The sequence below is a fragment of the Mytilus trossulus genome, chromosome 2, assembly GCF_036588685.1.
Source record: "Mytilus trossulus isolate FHL-02 chromosome 2, PNRI_Mtr1.1.1.hap1, whole genome shotgun sequence".
NCBI lineage: Eukaryota > Metazoa > Mollusca > Bivalvia > Mytilida > Mytilidae > Mytilus > Mytilus trossulus.
Genome location: NC_086374.1, coordinates 39,260,997 through 39,286,099, shown reverse-complemented (window position 1 = coordinate 39,286,099; position 25,103 = coordinate 39,260,997). Strand labels below are relative to the sequence as shown.

Here is a 25,103-nt window from a genome sequence, read left to right as displayed (position 1 = left end):
ATCGATACAAATCCTTGGTACTATATATATAAACACTTTGTGTTTAACATTTTGTCATAGCAGAGTTATTTACTATAATGCATTTAGATATCTGGTCATAGTAAACATCCACAGCAACTGTTTGTATAATTTAATGGCCATAGTACTACATATAACTTACACTTTAATAAAGGCAAATCTGGTCCGAGATGAATAAGGGACGAATATAAATAATAATGTGCAAATTATATTTCCACTTCCGGTTCATGCACAGGTGAAGGCCAAAAGAAGTGTGTGATTATTTTGACAACAAAAGACTAAAAGTGTATATATTGCCGTTATAATTCTTTGATTTTGAAGGTACAGCATGACAACTGTTTTGTTTCATAACTGCAAACGTTAAGCTGTGTGCTTAAACTAATGCACATCTTTCTAAAAGTTGCACTTCACTGTTGAAGCTGTTCTTAGCCTGGAATTTTTTAGAACATGACATAGTAAATCCAATGTCTATTTTTATTAAGATTAAATATAAACTCTAAAAAATAAAATACAAGTGCTACATACAAACGCATATGTTACAATTTCATTCATACAGAAAGGCTTATTGTAACAATAATGCAAGTTTTCATATAAATCCTCCTCAATAAATTGTGATAGAGATCTTACTGTGACAAATAAGCACAAAATGAATTTTCAATATCAATATATACTTGATATTGCATTAAAGAACAGTAGTAATTGAAGACAAGCTTAATGCAGTGAACCTGTTAATAACAATTGCTGCTATGAATTTACATGTTCTCTCTGTATATTTGATACTCTTCATGTTTATGGATATACATGTATATATACAAAAATAATAAGCACTGAGAATGTTGGCTTTACCACCATTATATATCTGAAAACAAATCCTTACACCTTTCCTAACTGGTAAACTGATTGATTGAAACATAAACACAGTTATCACATGACTTTGTTTAAGCAAAAGACTAGTTTTATTTTGCTTGGTCAAGGAAATAATGGATCATCTGAAAAGAGTTGTAATCAAAAGCTAATTTCAATTGAATCCGGATCCGTCCGCCCTGATTCTGGTTCACCTAGTTGCTGTTCGCCCTAATACCTGTTTGCCCACGGGGGGGTCTCTTACTATATGAAGGTATATACATATGTGCCGCTGGAATGGGTCCCTTTTTTGATCCGTCAAATATATCAATGGGGTGCAATTTTACCGAGGAAATATATCAATAGGTAGTAATTGACCGATTGTGATATATCAATGGGTCATAAATATATGAATGGGTTATGATTTCGCTGTGAAATATATGTATAGGTAGGGATTTCACAATTATTCAATATATGAATGGGGGGTGTTTTTAAAATCCCAGCTGCACACCTGTACCCAAAATCCCATGTTGAGACCCCCCCTCCCCCCCGTGTGTTTGCCCCGAGTCCGTTCGCCCTGATTTAATTTTTTAGTATAGTGTTGCGTTGTGTGTATATAATGGAATTTGTTGAAGACAGTCTACAAGTTCGATTTTTTTTTTAAATATTCAGTAACATTTATAACAAGATCAATTCCAAACATTTATTTAACTAAACAAATATTTAAAAGCACTAAATAGCATAAGCATCTACTATAAGTGAAACAAATACCAAAAACACAGTTTCAAATGACACCTAATCAGCGATAAAAATTCAATCAACAGTAATTAAAAGTAATTATAAAATAAAGTGTAACAATGCAGCCCAGAATTTTATCTAATTAATATAAATTTGGCAAATATTCTGTATTTAACTTTAAATAGATAAACACAAATTTTAATATATATATATTTCGTTCATTGATGTAACATATACATATCATAAATGAATATACCCAGGGCGAACGGACTAACAGGGCGAACAAACTCAGCGCGAACGAACCTAGGGCAAACATGTAATCAGAGCGAACGATCCCGATACCATTTCAATTCACCTCACACTACAGTAACTACAAAAGCAAAGATTCTCATAATCCAAATACTGAATCTGGTGTTTCACATCCACGGCATAGTAGAGTTTCACACAAAATTATCCCCCCATAATACTTCCAGTAAAAACATGTATCCCAATCTGTAGGGACTAATTATATGACTTGTTGATTGCAGGTGAAAGTATAAACAAAAGTTCAAACTTATATGTATAACAGATCGAGGGGTCTTGGTAGAGTTGTCAAGTCACAACTGGAGATTTGCAAATTTTACTGTAGGTGGAATTCAGGCCTCATCACTGGAGATTTTTTATCCACATTTTCAGTGTTAATACATGTATTTTCCTTTTTTTTTCTTCTTTTTTTTTTTAAAGATAGGTGAATAACTGCATCTATTCATTAGTCAGTTATAAAAATGGTAACTATTCAATAAGTAAACAACACTATGATTTAAGTGTTTTATTATTTTTGTAATGGTTAATTGAACCTGTTGAAAGTTGGAATCATTTAATTACCATTTTTATATAATTTGTTTATATTTTATTTGATTTATATTTTTTACCAATTTACATTATTTTAAAGAGATTTGGTAAAACAAGCGAAGTAACTTGAATTCCTATCAAGTGTTTCAGCAACTTGCTAAATTATTACATAACATCAGTTTTCCAGCCGTAAAAGATGTCAATTATTAGTATGGTTGACACCCAATATGTAGTGTGAAATGTTTAATCCAAGTTCTCTGATTTACAGGTAAAAATTACCTCTAAAATCAATATTATAGATTAACATTGCTGGAAGAAAAATTTCAACCTGACCAATATTTTTGGGTTGAAATTTTCATATAAACTGAAGATTTGAAAATTTTCATGGGAGGAACAGGAGATGGCTGGCATTTTGATAATCAGGAAATTTTGACTTAAGCCTTATAAAAGTATCACATGTGCAGTTCATCCCATTTCATGTTTTTATTTCTAAAATATCTAAAAGAAGTAATTAAACTTTATGTAAGGATTTTTGTGTTCGTTTATTTTGAATATTTGTGAAAAAGAATAACTTTCTTTCAAAATAAATATAAACTGCAAGTCAATATTTATCATGCTAACATTATTACTGTATATAATATATACTATATATGGGTTCACAGTTTACACCATTCATATTACAAATGTATTTAAAAGTAATAAGGATAATTTTTATTTAATAAATGAAAAGAAATGAGTGTTAAACCAATCAAATACAATGTAACAAGATGAATGATGGCAGTTCTCCCTGATTAAAAATGAATAAAATAATTTACAGAAAACTGAAAGAAATTTTTATGCGAACAGAATAATCACATGCAGTAGTATACAAATAGTAAATGAAAGTTAAAATTATAAATTTCTTTACTTTCTTTATTTTTTTGTTTTCAAACTAATAAAATAAACAGATGAAATTAATTCTGTAAAAGAAATTATTGCTTCACTTTTTGTTCTATACTTGTACCTTTATCCTGTAAAGTTCTGTATTAAAATCAAATAGTTACATAAACTTCACTTACATTGACTTACATGAAACATGTGATATTTTGATGTTTTCTATTTAAATTTGATGCACTTTGAAAAATAAAGATTATATGCAGACAAATAAATTTTGTAAGGTATAAAAATCTAACTTATAAAAAGTTTCTTGACTATAATTTGATTTTACAAATCTCACATTTTTAGCTCCATGGATGTGAGCGTATGCCATCACTTGGCGTTTGTTGTCCTCATAAACTATTTCAAGAATCTGAATCTACGGGGCCAAATACCTTCAAACTTAAACTGATAGTTCCTTAAGGACATTAAGGTATTTAGTATATAAACTGTATCCAATGTTTTGATTTATCAACAAACATGGCAGCCATGGCTAAAAATAGAACATAGGGGGCAAATGCAGTTTTTGCTTACACAATGTATATCTCAAAAACTATATAGTAGTTAGAGCAAAAGTGACTGCACTTAACAATTTAAAGTGATGAATAAGTCAAAATCTATCTTCTAATAAATGTTCAGACCAAGTGGACCTATCATTGTAGGGGGTTACTGTCCAAATAGTAAATTTTTATGTAATTTTACTGTTTTGGATTATTATCTTTGATATTAGAATAGAAAGAGAGAAAGTGTACATGGCAAAAATAACTTCCAGTTCCCTCCCACAACTTGGGACAGTTGCTGGATTTTTATTGTCTGATGCCAAGTTTTTACACAGTATTTGGATTATGAGAATCAGAATGAAAGTGTAGCGTAAATATCTGTGTGTTCTAAAATGCCTGAATTACAATAATTTTTTCTAGGAAAACTGCAGCAGCTTACATGCTGTGTGGAGAGAAAAGGTAGATCATGTTTTTCACACAAGCTTACCTACATTGTATCTCCCAACACCATTCTATTGTAACATATCTATAATTAATACAACAGCTCTTGTTCATACCCTACACTCTACAGATACAGAATCAGATAGTTGAAGAATATAGTACATATATGTAGAGTAAACTAGATAAATGGTTTTCTTTTTGAAAATTAATTTATTTTGGTAATTCTGCCATTAAAGACCCTCTTTACCTACAATGTACCCTTAAATCCTCTGAAACCCCAAACAGATACATGTTTCATTCAAAGTTTTTCATATGACTACATGCACATGCACTTAAGGTGGTGCCCAACACCTTTACTAAAATTACTTTGGCTTGTTTAATATTCATAAAATTTTGACAAAGTACATGTATTTACTTTGAACATTTGACAAAAGAATAAAAGTTTCAAAAAATTTGAACCAGCCATTTTATCAGAAAATTTACACTGGTTATATAGCATTTTGACAAACACTAATTTTGATCATTGAAAAGCTTAATATTCCCTTAACAACACAACATATTTAAAACATTTTAAAGAGTTATCTCCCTGTAGTGTTAGGTACCACCTTCAAATGTTTATAAATATACATTTACATGTAGCCTTGAGAATCAAAAGGTCAGATTATCCTGGTTCAAACAAAAGTTGATAGATTTGACCTCAAGTCATTTACTATACCTTGTCCAAAATATGGGTCACTTTAATTATTGTTATTGTGATATTGTTTAAGTGCAAGAAATTTATCAATAAAATATATTCTCAGATTTTCAAGATACATTTGTACAATATGATAATGTAAGTAATAATATTTATCAAGATATTACAAAGATTGTGCTTGGTGCATGAATCTAGTACAATGTACACGTCTAATTAATATCAATGATTTATATTTAGGATTGGAGTTATCTTCCTTTTTCCATTGCTACAAATTTCCCACCATTGCTTAATACAATGCATAGTTAAGAAGTGCAAAATAAATGCAGTTTTTACCTTTAAGTGCTGACAAGTGCCTTATTGTTTTACTCACAAGTACCATGAGTACTGGGAAATAATATAAAGGTCAAGCGGTGTGAACAAAATTAATTTGTGATTTTATTTTTTTCACTGGTAAAACCAAAAATATGGGACATTTGTCCTGTACATGTACATACATATGCATATGTTTATTTGGCATAAGTGCTCACACTATTAATCACTTTTTGCTAAAGTTTGATACTTTATGAAGTCACTTTGTAGATGTGACAAGGTATTTATTTTTTATCATGTTTATCATTTAATATTAATGAATCATATCATTGAACACAGCCCATCATCATGCTTAAGTGTTTTTGTACATCTGTGTATTGAAGAACGCATCTATAGGATGATATGATCAAATTATTAATTATATCTTTTAAAGAAATCTAACCCGTACTTTACTGAACTGTTTAATACCTAAATGATTTAATTGTAAAATAATGAACATAATATTGTACTTTGTTAAACTTGAATTCAGGAAATCCATTTAAATAACTATCCCTAAGCAGTGATGATTCAAAAGTAACCTTGTCAAATGTCCAAGAAAAAGTAACAATAAAGGTTTTTGTCTGCTTTTAGATATATTGGTGGAAGTCAAATGTCCTACGGTTGGTCGTCCGATGAACTTGGTACCACAGGAAGTAAACGGACGAAAATGTCCCACCATAACATCAGTATCACAAGCTGGGACATTAATGATTCTTTGGCGGCTGACTTTGATGGTTCATTATCCGGTCTAGGAAATGACCTGGGATCAGGCACTTATAACATGAGGTATTTTTAAACTATTCATTGGATTGATATATTTTGACTAGTTTGGATGAATTTAATGTATAAGTATAAAAAAAAAGAAGATGTTGTAAGATTGCCAATGAGGCAACTCTCCACAAGAGACCAATTGACACAGAAGTTAACAACTATATGTCACCATATGCCCTTCAACAATGAGCAAAGCCTATGTCAGCTTGAAAAGACTTATTAAGTATTTTTTTTAAAACTTGCTAACTGCTAGAATTTTGATAAATATGATGTATATTGGCACAATGTACTTCTTACTGATATCATTATTTTTATGTACAATGTAAAGTCAATATATCCACACATGCTGTAACTACTTCTGATTCTGCCCGTACATTATTACTTCAATTGATCTTTCTGCTTATATTTGTAGCAATATTTTATTGGGTCATTGTTTTTAATTTGAATTTGGAACACCACTGACCAGTGCTCATATTGCTTAGATATGGAGATAGAAATTGAAAAATGCAATCAAATCTCTTATGTCAGGTTGTATAGCTTTATTTTATCCAGGTATCACATCTACTTTTGATAGAACAAACAACATAGTGCAGTGAGGGGAGCATTCTGTAGATCATTCTACCAGGAAGTTAATAAAGGCCCAGAAATGACAAAATGTCCAACAATTCTAATAAAAAAACAAAAGCAACCTGATATATGTACACCAAAAACCAAATATGATAGACAGCATCAAACATTGAATCACAGCTTCCTAACTTTGGTCAGAATGTGGCATCATTAAACAATTGTGCTACATATCAGCCTGTTTACAAACCTCCCCTAACCTGAGATGATGGTATGACACCACAACACCAAAACATACTTTTACATCATTTGAAAAAAGGCTTGTTTCATCAAATCAATTGAAAGCATAATAATAAGTAACAGTACATATTTGTGTTTAGGGGCTAGCTAAAGCCCCCTCTGTATGTGAAATTTTGTCACTGCATTGAAAACCCATTGGTGGTTTTTGGGCTGATTTCTGCTCTTTGATCAGGTTGTTGTCTCTTTGACACATACCCAATTTCCATTCTAAATTTAAAGACACACAGCCCTTTCAAAGCATACAATCACTAACTGAAAACTAGTTCAAAGTCATCTTCAACTTATACATACAAATGTAACATGTTAAGTCCTGTTTCCCAGACTTGTGTTGTATGTTGCTTTATCTCTTTTCAGTGAAGCATTGCTTGCATTACCAGTCTTTAAACAGGAAAACTTGGACACTGGGTAAGATTGTTTGAGTATATATATATGATTATTGATAAGACATTTGTTTACATCGAGAAAACAAAGTAACATTGTTTTCAAAGTTTAAATATTCAAAATATCACTGTCATAATTCATCTGAAATTTTTTAAATATATGTTTAGCCTGGCTTTTAAGTAGTTATAAACTGAAAAAGTCTTAGATTAATCACTTTGATTTGGTGTGATGATCACCTGTGATACATCACTTGTATGTCATTGAGCCTAAGGATGGCCAAAGTTTTTCTTAAATATGTGAAATTTTCAGCATTACCATGAGTGAAGAAAAAGTATTTTAACGAATTTGATTTTAGTATCTTAACAATCACCATTTCTGGATTATCAGGAAAGTTCATTTCAGGTAAACTTTGTCAGGCATAGTTGAAATTTGTTATTTGTTAAATATACAAACTTTATCTGGTGAAATGTCCAAAATAATCCCCAAACATTGACTGTTGGATATATGTTTCTGTTTATGTCAGCTTGATGGTATCTGGTTATTGTAAGTCAATGATATGTGATGTGTTGTTTCATCAGTATTAGCACATATCCACTGAGTTTTTCTCCCCTACCCCCCATTTTTAGTCATGGTGGTTTTTGACTTTATAATCTTTGCATAGTTTAGATGTTAAAATAAGTCATGGATTGTTGACCTTGAAATTTTTGCTTTAATAGTTTGAATGTTTCTGATTTTTTAGGCGAACTGCTTATTATAAGTCAATGCTATATAAAGTGTTGTTGTATCAGCATTATAAGCTTATCTCATATCCCCTGAAATTGACCTTGGTTGGTTTGCATAGTTTAAATGGAAAAGTATTATCATTTAACTATATTAAAATTATATACAAAATTGTGTTTTAACAACAGTGCCCCTGTTGTTTTAGTGATATATTAAATATATATATATATTTTTCAATAAACAGGTTCCAATATATATTAGGGGCAGCCACATCTCCAGCAGTGAAACTTAATGAAGAAACACTAACCTACCTCAATCAAGGTAATATACTAAAGCTGGCGTTATGTCTACAGTTTTGGCTAATATCTCTATAACTGTGTCAATTAAAGGAAAACTGTCAGGGGACATGCTCTGCATAGCAAGTTCTCTCTACCTTGAAAATTGTTCAGAAGCTTCAGGAGTTTAACTTGTAAATTGCAAAAAAGATCAGCATTTCAAAATACATCTACTCTTAAAATTCCTCCCCATGAAATAATGATTTTTTAAGTATACACCTTGAAAATTGGAGATGAATGTAGACAATTTTTTTTAGTTTAAGCCACTGAAATAGTAATTTTTGTGAAACTATAGGAGGTAAGTTAAGTGTTAATTGCAAAATTGATCTGCATAACAAGATCTATTAACCCTGATAAAGATTAATTATAAAACTGTCTTCAGTTGTGTTTAATATGCATCTCCTTTACCAACTATATATGTCTTGAGTAAAACAAGTTTGAATTATACAAAACCAAATACCATATTTGGTGTTGGTTTTGTTAATAAAAAGTTCTTTTAAGTGTTTGTATGTTTCATTTGTGATGAGTATTTTTAACATTTTGACATTTATACAGGACAGTCGTATGAAGTAAAAATGAAGAAACTTGGTGATTTATCAGATTTCCAAGGAAAGTATCTAAAGGTATATTTATAAATGAAGGATCTTGAAAAGTGTCATTGTTTTAATGCATATTAATAGAAGAGAAAAACTAAAATCATTTAAACACTGAGAAAAATAACCACAAAGAAGAAAGAAAGGTTGTCTGAAAATCTGATAGGTCATTTATCAGCTTGAATTGTAAGAAAAATTAAAGTTTATTCAAGAAATTAATATATTTTTTTTTAAACAATAACCAAATTATTTGTCACTATTTCAAAAAGTTTTGTGCATACCAAATTTTTTTTTATGGAGTCATCCAGTCATAGATTAGCACATGATTGTTTGCCAGGCAAACATTTTTATTACTGAAGACTACCACAATAGAGTTGTTTAAATGATGAAATAATGTGGATTTTTGACATTTCATTTTAATGCTTGATTGATTTTTTTTTCTTGTAAGATAATGTATCATTTTAGAGTATTATACGAGTTTGTTTCCATGAGAGAAGATTACAATACATGGAAAAAGAACAAATGGAATCTTGGAAACAGACACGACCAGGGGAGAGAATTCTAGAGCTCGGTATGAAATAAAAGTCCTAAATAAGTATATTCAAATTTTCAACTATTGAGATTTCTGCACACAATAACTTTAGTTTATTCCTGAGTTTTGACAAATTTTGATAATTATAACCCTGCTTTAAAAAAAGTGGTGATCCATTCGTCCTTTGGTTCAAAGAATATTTTTCTTTGCATCTTTGGTTTCAGGGTTTATATAAGTGAACTATACATGTACCATGTGTTGAGTTTTTAGATTCATTATTCACAAACTTCCTGTTTACCAAACACTTACATCATTTTACACATGAGTAGCCAAGTTGAAAATGTTTCTCAGGAACTACTATACAAGGGGCAAATTATCAATATTTATCAATTTGTTTTACATTCTATTGACCACCTATGTATGTATGCAAAATTTGTATTGATATTAAGTGTATGGTCTGAATAATAAGAAGGTTCAGAAAATTCAAATATTAGATATTTATTATAGGATTGAATTTTCTGTCTTTATTTTCAGACATTCCACTTTCATATGGCATAATTCATTACAAAAAAGACACACCTAGTCTGAATACAATAGACTTTATATGGGATCCTACCAAAGAATGTGGTATATATATAAAAGTACATTGTATAAGTACAGAATTTACTCAGAAGAAGCATGGTGGAGAAAAGGGTGTGCCGTTCAGGATACAAGTAGAGACACATACATATGGTGATGAAGATTCAAAGTTGTTACATTGTGCCTCATGTCAGGTCAAAGTTTTCAAGGTATATCAAATATTTTGTATTGTAGAGGGGCTTTATATTTTCCATTCTGTATTGTTCATTAGTTAGTCCAGTTTCAAGTTATATTTTTGTTTAATGTAGTTTGTGTCAACTTTAAATTGAGTATACATGATCATTATAAAGTGAACTATTTAATTTATATGCCAATATAGGGTTTTAACCAGGACTTCACTTGCAGTAGACAATTTAATCTATTGTTACCTAAATAATGACATATCCATTGAATGTGTACTATGTATTTTATACCCCCACTGAAGAAGTGAATATTATATTACAATGCCCCTGTCCAACCATTTGTTTATCATTCAGCCTGACCATCTGTCTTATCCATTACTTTTGTAACATATTACTCTCCTTGGTCTTGAACTTTATGATTTTGTACAATGCAATTTTATGATTTGCCAAACAGATACTTCTCTCTGATAAATCTCAACCACTTGTATTTTAGAAATAGGAATGTGAATTTTGGTGAAATTTCCAAGTAGATAAAGTGTTATTCACTCCAATTTAGAAAAAAAGGTAAGGGGCGTGATGGCCTGTCCCAAGATAAAGATTTAGATATTATATGTTTACTTAGATTTATTAAAACCATTATTTTCATATCTTTGCAGCCCAAGGGAGCAGACAGAAAACATAAAACAGACAGAGAAAAGATTGATAAATTAAATGAAACAGATAAGGTATGTTGCAGTCTAAATCAATAAATTTTATCTGTTTAAGATGGTTAAAGAAAGTTCATATGTTTTGTCTTTAACACATGGCTGTACATTTAATGGAATAAAACCTTTTAAGTTCCTATTTCTCCTTTTTATCCTGCAATTGGGAGTTCTACTATACAGATACAGCCGTACAGATATTGCTATGTTGTATCTGTATACTATACAGCTTTAAAGCTCCACCCACTGCCAAGTTGTCTTTATGGTTATCTTGTATTAATGTTGTTCCAGTACCTTCAAATTATTGGATATCATTTTCTGTGTTGATTAAGATAGAATGTTAGATCTAAGTTATGCTCCTGGAATATGAAAATAGTTTTTTCAGAGTTCGTTATTTTTGGTATTTTACTTTAAAGTATTCTTTAATTTCTTTTTTTACAGGATAAATATCAACCTTCCTATGAATGTACAGTATTAACTCAGGTATGTTGCTTTTTACATTATGATTTATTTACAAAATAGTTGTGAGTCTGGTCACTCAGTCATACAACTTTACTCAGTACTCTTGAGTGTGCTGGATACTAAAATTCACAATTTTGATTTGTTGAATTCTAAATTTGACTACAAAAATGAAACTCTGAACTTTTATGACCAATAGGCCTGATCTCTGTCCTGTATTTAACTTAATATTCCCAAGATGCTATATGCTATTATGATTCTGTATTCTTTAATTTTTATTTTTTTCAATTGTTTAAACATTTATTTCTTTAAGATGTTAAAATCTTATTCTAAATATTTGCTTCTGTCAGATCAGTAAAGTTATTAATTTGTGTTTTGAACAGATTTTGAGGTAGAAAAGTAGTACTGGTATATCTATGTTCAAACATAGTTCATACTTGTCAACTTCAAAATCTCAATGGGGGTTTTAAGAGCAAGAGGACCTAATGCTCCTCTTATACATTGTCATAAATGTATTTAGTTTTAACTATATTGCTTGAATTAGTATGTGTGTGATTGAATGCCAACATGTTTTGAGGGTGACCGTTTTGAGATGTTCAGTTTATATAATAAAAAAATAAGCAATTTTTTCTACTTTTACTTTCCAAAACCGGAGAAAGAACTTCTTGCTGTTCTCTGAAAATTTATCACTTGTTTACCATCTTTTCATTAAAGTTATCTTTTTTATAACAGATAAATGTAGACCAGATGGCATCCACAATATTACAGCCTGGACCTTCCACACCTAGTACTAGTGCTGCATTGGTTGAACCTAGTTTTATTGGAAGAAATGGTTCTTTTGCCAATTTGAGTGAAAGTTTTTCCCAGATCAATACAAATTCTCCGTAAGGTTCTTTATATCCATGAATTCGTAATGTAAAAAGTAAATTTAGTGCATAAAAACAGTTCTTAAACAAAGACAAGGATAAGAAACAATTTGCAAAGAATATCGAATAACATATGTTCTTAAATGTTCAAACATGCATTATAGAATTATACAGTGTTCTCCCCAGGACATTTTAGCATCATGGTAATGTGATACTATCTGAAATACCTTTATAACTTATTTTTATAGCACGCCTCCATCAATGTCAGCAGCCTCTTCACCATTTAGATGTAATAGTGAAGAAGACAATGAACAGAAGGTCAAAAGTCCAGAGTTAAAAACATCAAAGGAGAAAATAATCTTAGATGGGGTTAGTTTAGTAGATTTATAGATTGATTAACATAGAATGTTACTTTACAAAAGGCTTTTGCATGCCAAGAAGTAGGGAAGAAGAGTGCATTCACTTTTTGTGTGATCAACTCCACCTTCAGTTGTAACTCATTGAAGTACAACTTGAAACTTTTTTGAAAGATTTTACACTTATTGAAGTTATGCACCTACACTTATGGAATTGTTTACTGATTTTTTTCTCATTTTTCCAATTTAATTGGAAACTTGTAATTAGAGGAAGGGTAGCATCCTAAATTATAGATGAAAATTCATCCGACACCCAAAGATTTTACATTAACTATAGGTACCCCTGCCATTATGTGCTCCTTCAGAAATTTACTTACACCATCCTATTATTATTTTTACATTTACTGTAGATACCACTGCCATCAGATGCCATAGCAGATACTGTTTCAGCATGGTTACAAGCCAATAGATTTAACAGTCATGTTAGAGTTTTCCAAAATTTCTCAGGTTTGTATAAGAATACCTATGCTGTACTTCACTTTTTGTCGAGCCTTTGACTTTAGTCGAAAAAGCGAGACTAAGCGATCCTACATTCCATCGTCGGCATCGTCGTCGGCGGCGTCCACAAATATTCACTCTGTGGTTAAAGTTTTTGAAATTTTAATAACTTTCTTAAACTATACTGTATCTCTACCAAACTTGGACAGAAGCTTGTTCATGATCATAAGATAGTATCCAGAAGTAAATTTTGTAAAAATAAAATTCCATTTTTTCCGTATTTTACTTATAAATGAACTTAGTTTTTCTGTTGGGTAACATTACATTCTCTCTGTGGTTAAAGTTTTTAGAATTTTAAAAACTTTCTTAAACTATCCTGGGTTTGTACCAAACTTGGACAGAAGCTTGTTTATGATCATAAGATAGTATCCAGAAGTAAATTTTGTAAAAATAAAATTCCATTTTTTCCGTATTTTACTTATAAATGGACTTAGTTTTTCTGTTGGGTAACATTACATTCTCTCTGTGGTTAAAGTTTTTATACGACCGCAAATTTTGAAAAAATTTCGTCGTATATTACTATCACGTTGGCGTCGTCGTCGTCGTCGTCGTCGTCCGAATACTTTTAGTTTTCGCACTCTAACTTTAGTAAAAGTGAATAGAAATCTATGAAATTTTAACACAAGGTTTATGACCATAAAAGGAAGGTTGGTATTGATTTTGGGAGTTTTGGTCCCAACATTTTAGGAATAAGGGGCCAAAAAGGGCCCAATTAAGCATTTTCTTGGTTTTCGCACTATAACTTTAGTTTAAGTTAATAGAAATCTATGAAATTTTGACACAAGGTTTATGACCACAAAAAAAAAGTTGGGATTGATTTTGGGAGTTTTGGTTTCAACAGTTTAGGAATTAGGGGCCAAAAAAGGGCACAAATAAGCATTATTCTTGGTTTTTGCACAATAACTTTAGTTTAAGTAAATAGAAATCAATGAAATTTACACACAATGTTTATGACCACAAAAGAAAGGTTGGGATTGATTTTGGGAGTTTTGGTTTCAACAGTTTAGGAATTAGGGGCCAAAAAAGGGCACAAATAAGCATTATTCTTGGTTTTTGCTCAATAACTTTAGTTTAAGTAAATAGAAATCAATGAAATTCAAACACAATGTTTATGACCACAAAAGAAAGGTTGGGATTGAATTTGGGAGTTTTGGTTTCAACAGTTTAGGAATTAGGGGCCAAAAAGGGACCCAAATAAGCATTTTTCTTGATTTTCACACCATAACGTTAGTATAAGTAAATAGAAATCTATGAAATTTAAACACAAGGTTTATGACCATAAAAGGAAGGTTGGTATTGATTTTGGAAGTTTTGGTCCCAACAGTTTAGGAAAAAGGGGCCCAAAGGGTATAAAATTAAACTTTGTTTGATTTCATCAAAATTGAATAATTGGGGTTCTTTGATATGCCGAATCTAACTGTGTATGTAGATTCTTAACTTTTGGTCATGTTTTCAAATTGGTCTACATTAAGGTCCAAAGGGTCCAAAATTAAACTTAGTTTGATTTTGACAAAAAATGAATCGGTTGGGTTCTTTGATATGTTGAATCTAAAAATGTACTTAGATTCTTGATTATTGGCCCAGTTTTCAAGTTGGTCCAAATCTGGGTCCAAAATTAAACTTTATTTGATTTCATCAAAAATTGAATAAATGGGGTTCTTTGATATGCCACATCTAACTGTGTATGTAGATTCTTCATTTTTGGTCCCGTTTTCAAATTGGCCTACATTAAGGTCCAAAGGGTCCAAAATTAAACTAAGTTTGATATTAACAAAAATTAAATTCTTGGGCCTCTTTGATATGCTGAATCTAAACATGTACTTAGATTTTTGATTATGGGCCCAGTTTTCAAGTTGGTCCAAATCAGGATCTAAAATTATTATATTAAGTATTGTGCAATAGCAAGTCTTTTCAATTGCACAGTATTGTGCAATGGCAAGAAATATCTAATTTCACAATATTGTGAAATAGCTAAAAAAAAATTAATTAGAGTTATCTTTCTTTGTCCAGAATAGTAAGCAAGAAACATCTTATTGCAAGATTATTTTTTTTAATTGGAGTTATCTTTCTTTGTCCAGAATCAACTTAAATCTTTGTTATATACAATATACAATGTATATTCACTTTTTACTACCAACTGATAAATTTAAATAATCTTTACCATTCAGTGATAACAAGCAGTTTTTTTTTACATCTTAATATTTTATGATGTATTTAAATGAGTAGTTATTGTTGCAAACTCCATTAGAATATTTTAATTGAGATTAGTTTTGGAATAAGGGAAAAGGGGGATGTGATTAAAAAATTGGTTTCAATTTTTCTCATTTGAAATTTCATAAATAAAAAGAAAATTTCTTCAAACATTTTTTTGAGAGGATTAATATTCAACAGCATAGTGAATTGCTCTTAAGAGAAAACAAAATTTTTAAGTTCATTAGAACACATTCATTCTGTGTCAGAAACCTATGCTGTGTCAACTATTAAATCACAATCCAAATTTAGAGTTGAATCCAGCTTGAATGTTGTGTCCATACTTGCCCCAACCGTTCAGGGTTCAACCTCTGCGGTCGTATAAAGCTACGCCCTGCGGAGCATCTGGTTAGAATTTTAAAAACTTTCTTAAACTATCCTGGGTTTGTACCAAACTTGGACAGCTTATTTATGATCATAAGATAGTATCCAGAAATAAATTTTGTAAAAACATAACTCCATTTTTTCTTTTAAATGGACTTCAATTTTCTTCCAGTTCACATTACATACAGTCTGCAGTTAAAGTTTTCAAAACATTTATTATATTCATTAAACTATCATAGATTATTACCAAAATTGGACAGAAGCTTCTTACAATCATAAGATAGTATCAAGAGGAATATTTTTATTGATTTTTTTCCTCATTTTTGTTGAGCCTGTGATTTACAGCAAAAGTAGGCGAGACACTGGGTTCCGTGGAACCCTTACAAATTTTTTAGTAGGAATAGATATATCTACATCAATGGTCTGGAAGTCATATTTATCATCCAAGTCCTGAATTTGAACTAGATATGATTCTCATTCTTAACAAACAAGGAGTGAATGAACAGTGTTCACATGGTACTCCAAATTGAGGACAGTCAATAGAAATGATTGGATGGAAGTGAACTAGTATACAAGGGTTATTTCATGAATAAAAATGTCATAACCAGTGACAATAAATGTAACCAGACTACAAACATATGTTTTCAATGCCATTGTAATTATACTAAATGTGTGTATCTTTTCTCATTACTATTAAAGGTCCAGATATATTGAGGTTGACAAGAGATGATCTCATACAGATTTGTGGTATAGCAGATGGTATACGACTCAATAATGCCTTACAATCCAAGTAAGTTATTATTAGTTTAGCTCATAACATCACACATTGAATTGTTCGAACCATACCTAGATCAATATATGATAATGTCCTGGATTCAGAAAGTTCTGTTACCTGCTGCATTGTCCTGCTGCTTGAAGGTCCATTGGTGGCATTGGACTGTTTTCTGCTTTTCCATTGGGTTGTTGTCTCTTTGATATATTCTCCTTTTCCATTCTCAATTCTATTGCAACTATTTATTTATCTTTTGATCTTTAAGCTCATTTTTTTTGTTCTTTGAGAAGAAGTACTTCTGCACTTGTTTTGTCTTAATTATTTATATAACCAAAACCATGAACTTGTCAATCTCATCTGTTTTCATGCAAATGTTTAGCTGTAATAGAATTTTTTGTACATTATAAATAGTTTTAAAAGTATTGAATATTAAAAAACTGTGATTCAGATTTAGATTCAGTTCTGCTGAACAAATTTTGATTTTAGTAGCTTATTTTTCAAACAAACCTAGATAGAATGAAATAGAATTTAGCTCATGCATGAAATTTACAAATACTTGAAGGAATTATGGAAAGGCTGATGTCTGTTGATCTGTCTGAACATCTGTTTATTAGTCCAAAGTTGTAAGTGCCCTCGATCCTGCAGCTCACATTGGATTTTAATCAAAATCAAGTAAAAGGGCTGATATTATTATAAAGGGACTTGTGTGTATCAGAAATGTTAAATGATATGGAAAGGCTGATTTTAAAATATTATTTTTTTTATTTAAACATGTCAAAATGTATCAATATATTGTCAAAGTTTAAAATTCAGTAGTGATCAAATATTTGTAAGGATGTTATATAAAAGCTGAATAATAAAAATCTACAGTTTATTTGCTTGCCACCTATGTATTTGTAAAGCTGATATAAGTGGCTAAAGGACATATTATTTTCTTTATTATAGAGCAGTGAGGCCTCGTTTAACAATATTTGTATGTCAAGAAACAGATTCAGGTAAGTTCAGTACATACCTGCGAAGTTTTCAAAGCACCCATGGGGGTTTTGCACGCATGATGGCTGCCATACTCCTAATAAAACTTGAAGGGGGCCTTCAAATACAATGTAATGTTGTTTGTTTGGCTTCTTCGTACTATTATAAGCCTCAATTCATTGTAAAATTAATTGTTTTGTTAAAATTGTGGACATAATTGCTCTTTAAAAATTTCAATTTGGGAGCCTCCATGGGGGAAATCCCCCTCAAATAGTGACAGTTGGCAGGTATGGATGACTCTTTGCAAAAGTTTTAACTTATAATACATTGTAGTTGTTGAGCTTTTTTGGCTATTAACTTTAGGATATTTGCCCTAAATTGTGAACCCCTTTACAATAATAATTAAGTCTTATTATGTAGCTTTTGGTAATGATATGAATAAATCATTCATGTTGGAAAATTGCTGATGCAGTCATTTATCTGTTGAAGAAACTATTTTGTCTGATTTTCAGGAATACACTTAAAAATAATATTTTAGAGATTAAAACTGAAGTTTAGAAAAAATGTTCACGTTGCCAGACCTAAGATGGGGCTGCTCCAGTAATGCTTCAGTGATTCCCTATATAATCAACCAAATTTTTCCCACAGAGGTAGGGGGGGCTGGATCCGCCTATGAATAAAATGGCATATTTCTGCCAGTTAAGTGTTTCCTTTTCTTTGGAGTATTAGTTGTCAATTTTCTATGCCTTGCACAATGCACATGATGACCTTTCCCTGATTACAGAGTTCAATTTTGACATGCTAGCTTTTACTTTTTAGTTTACCATGCCCTGTATTTAGATACGTTCACAAGTCAAGAATTGATTGGAAAACTGGCAAAGTTGTACAGTGTATCATCACAACAGATAGCAGAATTATACTGTTCTGGTCCATCAGGGATTTATATACTTATCACAAATGAGGTATGTATTCATCTCATTCTCAGTATGTACTGCCTTCTTATAGAATTATACTGTTCTGGTCCATCAGGGATTTATATACTTATCACAAATGAGGTATGTATTCATCTCATTCTCAGTATGTACTGCCTTCTTATAGAATTATACTGTTCTGGTCCATCAGGGATTTATATACTTATCACAAATGAGGTATGTATTCATCTCATTCTCAGTATGTACTGCCTTCTTATAGAATTATACTGTGTTCTGGTCCATCAGGGATTTATATACTTATCACAAATGAGGTATGTATTCATCTCATTCTCAGTATGTACTGCCTTCTTATAGAATTATACTGTTCTGGTCCATCAGGGATTTATATACTTATCACAAATGAGGTATGTATTCATCTCATTCTCAGTATGTACTGCCTTCTTATAGAATTATACTGTTCTGGTCCATCAGGGATTTATATACTTATCACAAATGAGGTATGTATTCATCTCATTCTCAGTATGTACTGCCTTCTTATAGAATTATACTGTTCTGGTCCATCAGGGATTTATATACTTATCACAAATGAGGTATGTATTCATCTCATTCTCAGTATGTACTGCCTTCTTATAGAATTATACTGTTCTGGTCCATCAGGGATTTATATACTTATCACAAATGAGGTATGTATTCATCTCATTCTCAGTACATAATGCCTTCTTATAAAATTATACTGTTCTGGTCCATCAGGGATTTATATACTTATCACAAATGAGGTATGTATTCATCTCATTCTCAGCATATAATGCCTTCTTAGTCCATTACAATGGACACCATGGCTTCATGCACCAATAAAACAGACTGCCACAATATTGATAAAAATGCTTTAAGTGGCATTAAACATCAATCAATCAATAAATATGCATGAGGAGACAGCAGTTTTGGTTAGATGGAATTTGTTTATAATTATATGTTCATCTATACAATATTTATTACTGAAAACTGAGACTTATTTTACAAACAAAAGTACAGGTGATTCTTGTTATCTGGAAGTCAGCCAGACTATAGACACATTTTGAGATGCCTGAAATGAAAACCGTAAGTTTGACAAACCAAGGGACACAACTAGTGCTTAGCTTGCTTAGCTTGGTAAGGCTAAAACCTTTAGAATGTAAAAAAAAAGTTATACAATAAAACAAAAATAATGATTGGGCACATATTTCTATTTTAGGTTGTTCAGAATTTTAAAGACCAGGCTAGATTTGTTGTTGAAGCTATGAAAGGTATTAAGATTAAAAAATAGTGGATATGTTTAAAAATTGAATGGGTTTTCATTTCTTTGAACTGCCATTTGATCTTCGTCAGTTTGATCTTCGTCAGAACATTGTAATACAATTGAGAATGAAAACGGGGAATGTGTTAAAGAGACACAACAAGCAGACAAAAGAGAGGAAAGCAGCCAAGACCACCAATGGGTCTTCAATGTAAGAATCCCACACCAGAGGAGTGCTTGACCAGGCACCTCAACAAAAATGTATACTAGAACAGTGAAATGGACCCCAAACTTTACTTGGAAACTTATCAATGAACAAAATTAAAAAAGACACAAAAGAAACTATGGCAGGAGGTTCTTGACTTAGGACAGGCGTAAATATGTGGTGGGGTTAAACAATGTTTATCAGATCTCAACCCTTTACATGATATCATCTTGTTTAAAACCAATCTGTCCATTTGACCCAAAAGGACCAGGAATAATGAATAGATGGTCCTTTCATTAACATTTCTCATTTAATAATGAACAGATAGATACAGTATTTGATTCAGCTACTTTTCAAAAGTTGAGCAAGGGGAAATGTTTTGACGCTCCTTTTGCAAACATGGTAGTATTGTTGACATAAAGATCTCGATGGGATCCTCAGAAAAAATGTACTGAAAAATATCTGGTTTATGTGTTTTCAAGATGAATACCAGACATTAGGATCTTGTAAACAGGTCATGCGACTAAAAGTCTTATTCAAATTGAAAATAAGCATAATCATATCGTTATATCAATACATTATTAACTATACATATGTAGGTTTGATACAGATTTGAATCTGCTGTTTTTATTTTCAGATGAAAACTCAATGCAGTACAAAATACTACTCAAGGAAATGAGCTGAAAATGTGATGAATGTAAAATAGTTTGTTGAAGATAGAGACTTCAGACTGTAAAGGTTCACTATTGCCTCTTATGTCACAACTATCACATGTGTTGGGCAGCATACTTGTATCTGTTACAGTTATATGTAACAAGATTGTGTTGTAATGTCTGTATTTACCTGGTATGGCACATAGTTTATGATAATGAATACACTAACTGTGTGCATGTGTAATATCTGTTATTACCTGGTATGCTACATCGTTAATGATAATGAATACACTTACTGTTAACATGTGTATTTACCTGGTTTGTTACATGGTTTATGATACTGAATACACTTACTATGAACATGTGTAATATCTGTTATAACCTGGTATGTTACATTGTTAATGATAATGAATATATTTACTGTTACAGGTGAAATCCATTCATAATGGCAATGACAACTTGTATTTTGTTTTCCAACTTATCAAAGGTTAAATATGTATTTCATCAGATGAAGATTTAAAACCGTTTTGATTTGAAGTAGGTTCTAGCTCTACTGATGTATGTTTTCTACAGTAAACACAACAGAAAGAAGTGCTAGTTCAAGTTGAAATATCTTTTTTCTATTTCATTCACAAAGAAGTGCTAGTTCAGACTGAGATGTATATAAATATAATAGTTTTTCTTTGAATCCAGTTTCAGCTCTTTATCTTTTTATCACATACTTTCATTTAGCTGTTTGATATTGCCTTACTTAAATGTATATTTTGTACAGTTTTATTAAGCAGACATCTCATGCTCAGATGTGTATTATATGATTTTCAATGCTACTTTATCTTAATCTGGCTCTAGATCATAACTTTTGATATTAAAAGTATAGATGAGATTTGTTGTTCCACATTTTTATGCAACAAAATACTTTGTATATTTTTACACCTGTCAGGTCTTACTTATCCCATTCTGTTTCCTTGATAAGCAATACAGTTGACTCTCTTTATCTAGAAAATTCGACCTCTAGTTTTCTTTCTCAAGCGAGAAGCATGATATAAAAAATTATCACAAAAAATATCAAATGGTCAAAAAATAGAAGTATTTTTAGCCGATCAAATAATTTCAACCAAAATTTGAACTCACCAAAAGTCAAAATACAATTAAACTATTTTATATGAGACAAGTTTTAAGACCACTGGAAAATAAAATTTTGATTCAACTATGTATAAGATAATGAGAGTCAACTGTAGAAATGTAAACTAAATATGCCCATGTTATTAGATAACAGGAACATCAAGTGTTTCTCTTGTTCAGCTGTGTGTTTTAGTTTTCATTCAATAACCTAAGTAAGCATTGCACTTTTTTATGTTAAATGAGAAATTATAGCATTCATCTATTATTGTGAATTTTGAAGACTGAACAAAAGTGCAAGATAGATTATTGCAATTTTAGAAAAAAAACTGCATATACATGTATATACTGTAAACCAACTAATTTTTGTGTGCAATTTTTTTTTCGCGTCTTTCACAAGTAGAAAAATATCACAAATATAAATCGTCTCTAATAAGTTAGACTTGGATATTTCCTTACTTAATTGCATCAAGTAAATTTAAGAATCACGAAATTGGATAGATATGGCTAAACCCGAAATAAAGTATCCGCGAAAAAAAGTTGGTTTACAGTATCAGATATCAGAATGTGAGTTCTTATTAGTGTGATACTCATCCAGTTGAAATATTCACATTAGTAAAAACCATGCATTAATTTCACAGCAATTTTTAATAGGAAATGTTGTTAAGGATTATCAAGATCATGTTCAAATTTATGTACTTTTAACAATTTCAGGGTTGATTAATTCCTTGAGTATGATTGAGTTTTATACAATATTAGTTTCTTTTGAAAATTGAGTTCCAATATGTCATTCCATAATACTTGTTATAATTATACCATACTTTTTTGTTTTTCACATTTTGCACAAATACTAAGGATTTCTTCTGATGAAAGTTGGCAAGTAAATATTGCCCGTTAACTCCTAATTTTATAAGTAGCAACTGTGCATAAAATCTTGGGTATGTGCCTGGCATGTTTGGCTAGAGTTTTTTTCATGTTGTTTGAGTTAAAGATCTGTTGGTTTTTTTTTATTTCAATTGAACAACTTTTTAAAAATGTATTGCAATCGGTTAAATGTTATTTTCCACCTTTTTTTATGTATCTGCACAAAAGTGGTATTTGGATGCAGTTATATAAAGATAAGTTAAGAGATAGAGTGTGTATTGGGTTCTGGTAGGCCTTCTTTTTAAGATATGCCAAGTTTTTGTTGAAATTTTAGATGGCCTTATCTGTAGATTATTCAGTTCAGCCTGGTCAGTTGTAAATATTACAACTGTTACTGTATATTAGGGATATTTCGTCCTTGTTGTTATTATAGTATGATTGATATAGGGCACAGTTTTATGTTATTTCACATTCTGTACAATTTTTGCTGTTAATTTTTTAATTCTTTCTACGCTACAATGTATTTTACAGTAACACATCAGATTAGTTAATTTTCAGTGCTGTAGCTGTAGTTATAATTGAATTAAGCTGATATTTTACGGTTCCAGGATGAGATCTCAAAATACTTGTATTGTAGGAAAACTTGAAAAATGAAGTTTTGTGTTCAAGGGAAGTTTCAAAGCTGAATTTTTCCAAAATATCATTTATCATATTTAATTGTTGAGTTCATATTTATCAAAAAAAAGTGTCTGTATTTTATAAATTTATATAACTTGAAACAGTTTCATTTTTCCTTTCACTTATTCCAAGCATAGTGTTAAGTGTTGCCATCATTTCTCATTCATCGTCCTTCTCCAACACAGTTTGAACTAAAATATAATTTATGGATTTATTTTTTTGAAAATTACATTATTAAACTATAAAAACATATGTGGAGCAGGATCTGTTTACCCTTCTGACGCACATTTAGGTTTTTGGTGGGGTTTGCATATCTCGGTCCATAGTTTTCTATGTTCTGTTTTGTATAGTACAATTTATACACAGTACAATAAATTATGAAATTAAGTTTATATCTCAGATACTCATTGATGCTAATAATGAAATCTCACAACAATGATCCAATTTGTTTTTGTTGGGGATCCTATTGCTCAATCTTAAGTAATCCATGTTGTCTTTTGTTTACTGTTGTTTAATTTTCCACTTACGAGTTTGAATGTTCCTTTGATATCTTGCACCTTTCTTTTACAATTTTATGTTCTACCTACTAAAGTTGTTTACCCTAATCTCTTAGTATGAAGCTATATGTTTTTCTAAATTATCAGATATTGTGTGTAAATAGTTGTTTTGTTTACATAAAAAGAAAACTAAACAAAACATTTTTTAAATAAAATTAGGTACACTGAACTTGTTTTCTTGCTACATGACAAAGTAGGTAAATTTACTGTTTTTTGTTGAATTAATATTTTGAGTGATGTCCACTCATACCAGGGGGGTTCGGGGTTAGAACGACCCCCCCCCCCCCTTGAAAAACAAATAAGCACTGTTGAAGTCAACATTCTGTTCGAATTGTGACTGTCAAAGTTGAGTCCATGAGTCCAAATAACTCCCCCTTGGAAATTCCTGGCTACGGGCCTGCCACTAAGGAAACAAAAGTTGAAAATTTTGCAAATGATAAAAAAAACATAATCTTTTTATCAAGATAAAAGTAACCATATGATAAATATTGGATTTATTTCATTTCAAAAAAGAAGTCCCAGAAATAAATTTCTAGAATAATGAAGTGACTATGTTCTACATTTTACACATGTTTGTGACATATTATTTTAAGGGGCAGTAATTGCTGCTTGTGCAGAAGACTATATATCTTTCTTCCAGCATCAATATTAATCAAAGACTCCAGGTGATAAAAACAGCTTACTGGTACTGGGTACTTCTAGATTTTGTTTGTTTGGTAACACTTTATGTTTTTGTTGTTTTTTAACACATGTAACATACAGACATTGTACAGGCTGATAATCATATTGATTGTAAAGACATGAAATATCATCATAAAATCATGTGTATTGTAATTTGTTTATAGATCAGATGGGATGTAAGTGTTTTATACAAAAGTCAGATGTTATTTCTGGCATGTTGTAATAAAGAAAACAAGAGCTTATGAATTGTAGTTTATTTGCCATTGTTACATAGTCTTGACAATTTAAAAAAGACTTTATGAAAGTAGATTAAATGGCATTATTTGTATTTCCGTAGCCAAATTTGCCACATTGTTTTGGGTCCTCAATGCTCTACTGCTGTACTTGTTAAGCTTTCTAATTTCTTTTATTGAGCGTCACTGTTGAGTCTTATGAAGACGAAACATGTATCTGACATATTAGATTATAAGCCTGGTACCTTTGATTAATATTCTTGGTGAGTAATAGTTTGACACATTTCATGTTAAGAACCGTTTATAGACCTCTGGTTGCTAATTGGTTGCTGACTTATTGAGGTATACCAAATATATCCATTATA

General features: G+C 30.8%; 1 protein-coding gene across 3 annotated transcripts; it reads left to right on the top strand.

Moving 5' to 3' along the window:
- The first annotated feature begins 241 nt into the window (after positions 1-241).
- Positions 242-24,747, top strand: LOC134707182 (transcription factor CP2-like). 3 transcript variants are annotated; one of them, XM_063566744.1, is made up of 18 exons: positions 247-339; positions 4,266-4,304; positions 5,920-6,114; positions 7,318-7,368; positions 8,309-8,385; positions 8,955-9,022; positions 9,458-9,563; positions 10,059-10,312; positions 10,942-11,010; positions 11,428-11,469; positions 12,178-12,329; positions 12,560-12,680; positions 13,078-13,174; positions 16,499-16,589; positions 17,517-17,566; positions 18,363-18,505; positions 19,707-19,758; positions 20,591-24,747. In XM_063566744.1, the coding sequence occupies exons 2-18, from the start codon at positions 4,285-4,287 to the stop codon at positions 20,635-20,637; spliced, it is 1,635 nt and encodes a 544-aa protein (XP_063422814.1). In that variant the 5' UTR covers positions 247-339; positions 4,266-4,284; the 3' UTR covers positions 20,638-24,747. The 3 variants fall into 3 exon arrangements, with proteins under 3 accessions (XP_063422815.1, XP_063422814.1, XP_063422816.1); XM_063566746.1 differs by lacking the exon at positions 4,266-4,304 and adding an exon at positions 2,127-2,223 and having other exon boundaries at positions 248-339; XM_063566745.1 differs by lacking the exon at positions 4,266-4,304 and having other exon boundaries at positions 242-339.
- The last annotated feature ends 356 nt before the right edge of the window (positions 24,748-25,103 follow it).

What these genes read in the sequence shown, in the direction of transcription:
- LOC134707182 (XM_063566744.1), top strand. Translation starts at nt 4,285, where the DNA reads ATGCTGTGTGGAGAGAAAAG. An exon ending in CAGGAAAACTTGGACACTGG is followed by an intron (nt 7,369 to 8,308) that starts GTAAGATTGTTT and finishes TTCAATAAACAG; the next exon opens with GTTCCAATATATATTAGGGG. An exon ending in ATATACTTATCACAAATGAG is followed by an intron (nt 18,506 to 19,706) that starts GTATGTATTCAT and finishes TTTCTATTTTAG; the next exon opens with GTTGTTCAGAATTTTAAAGA.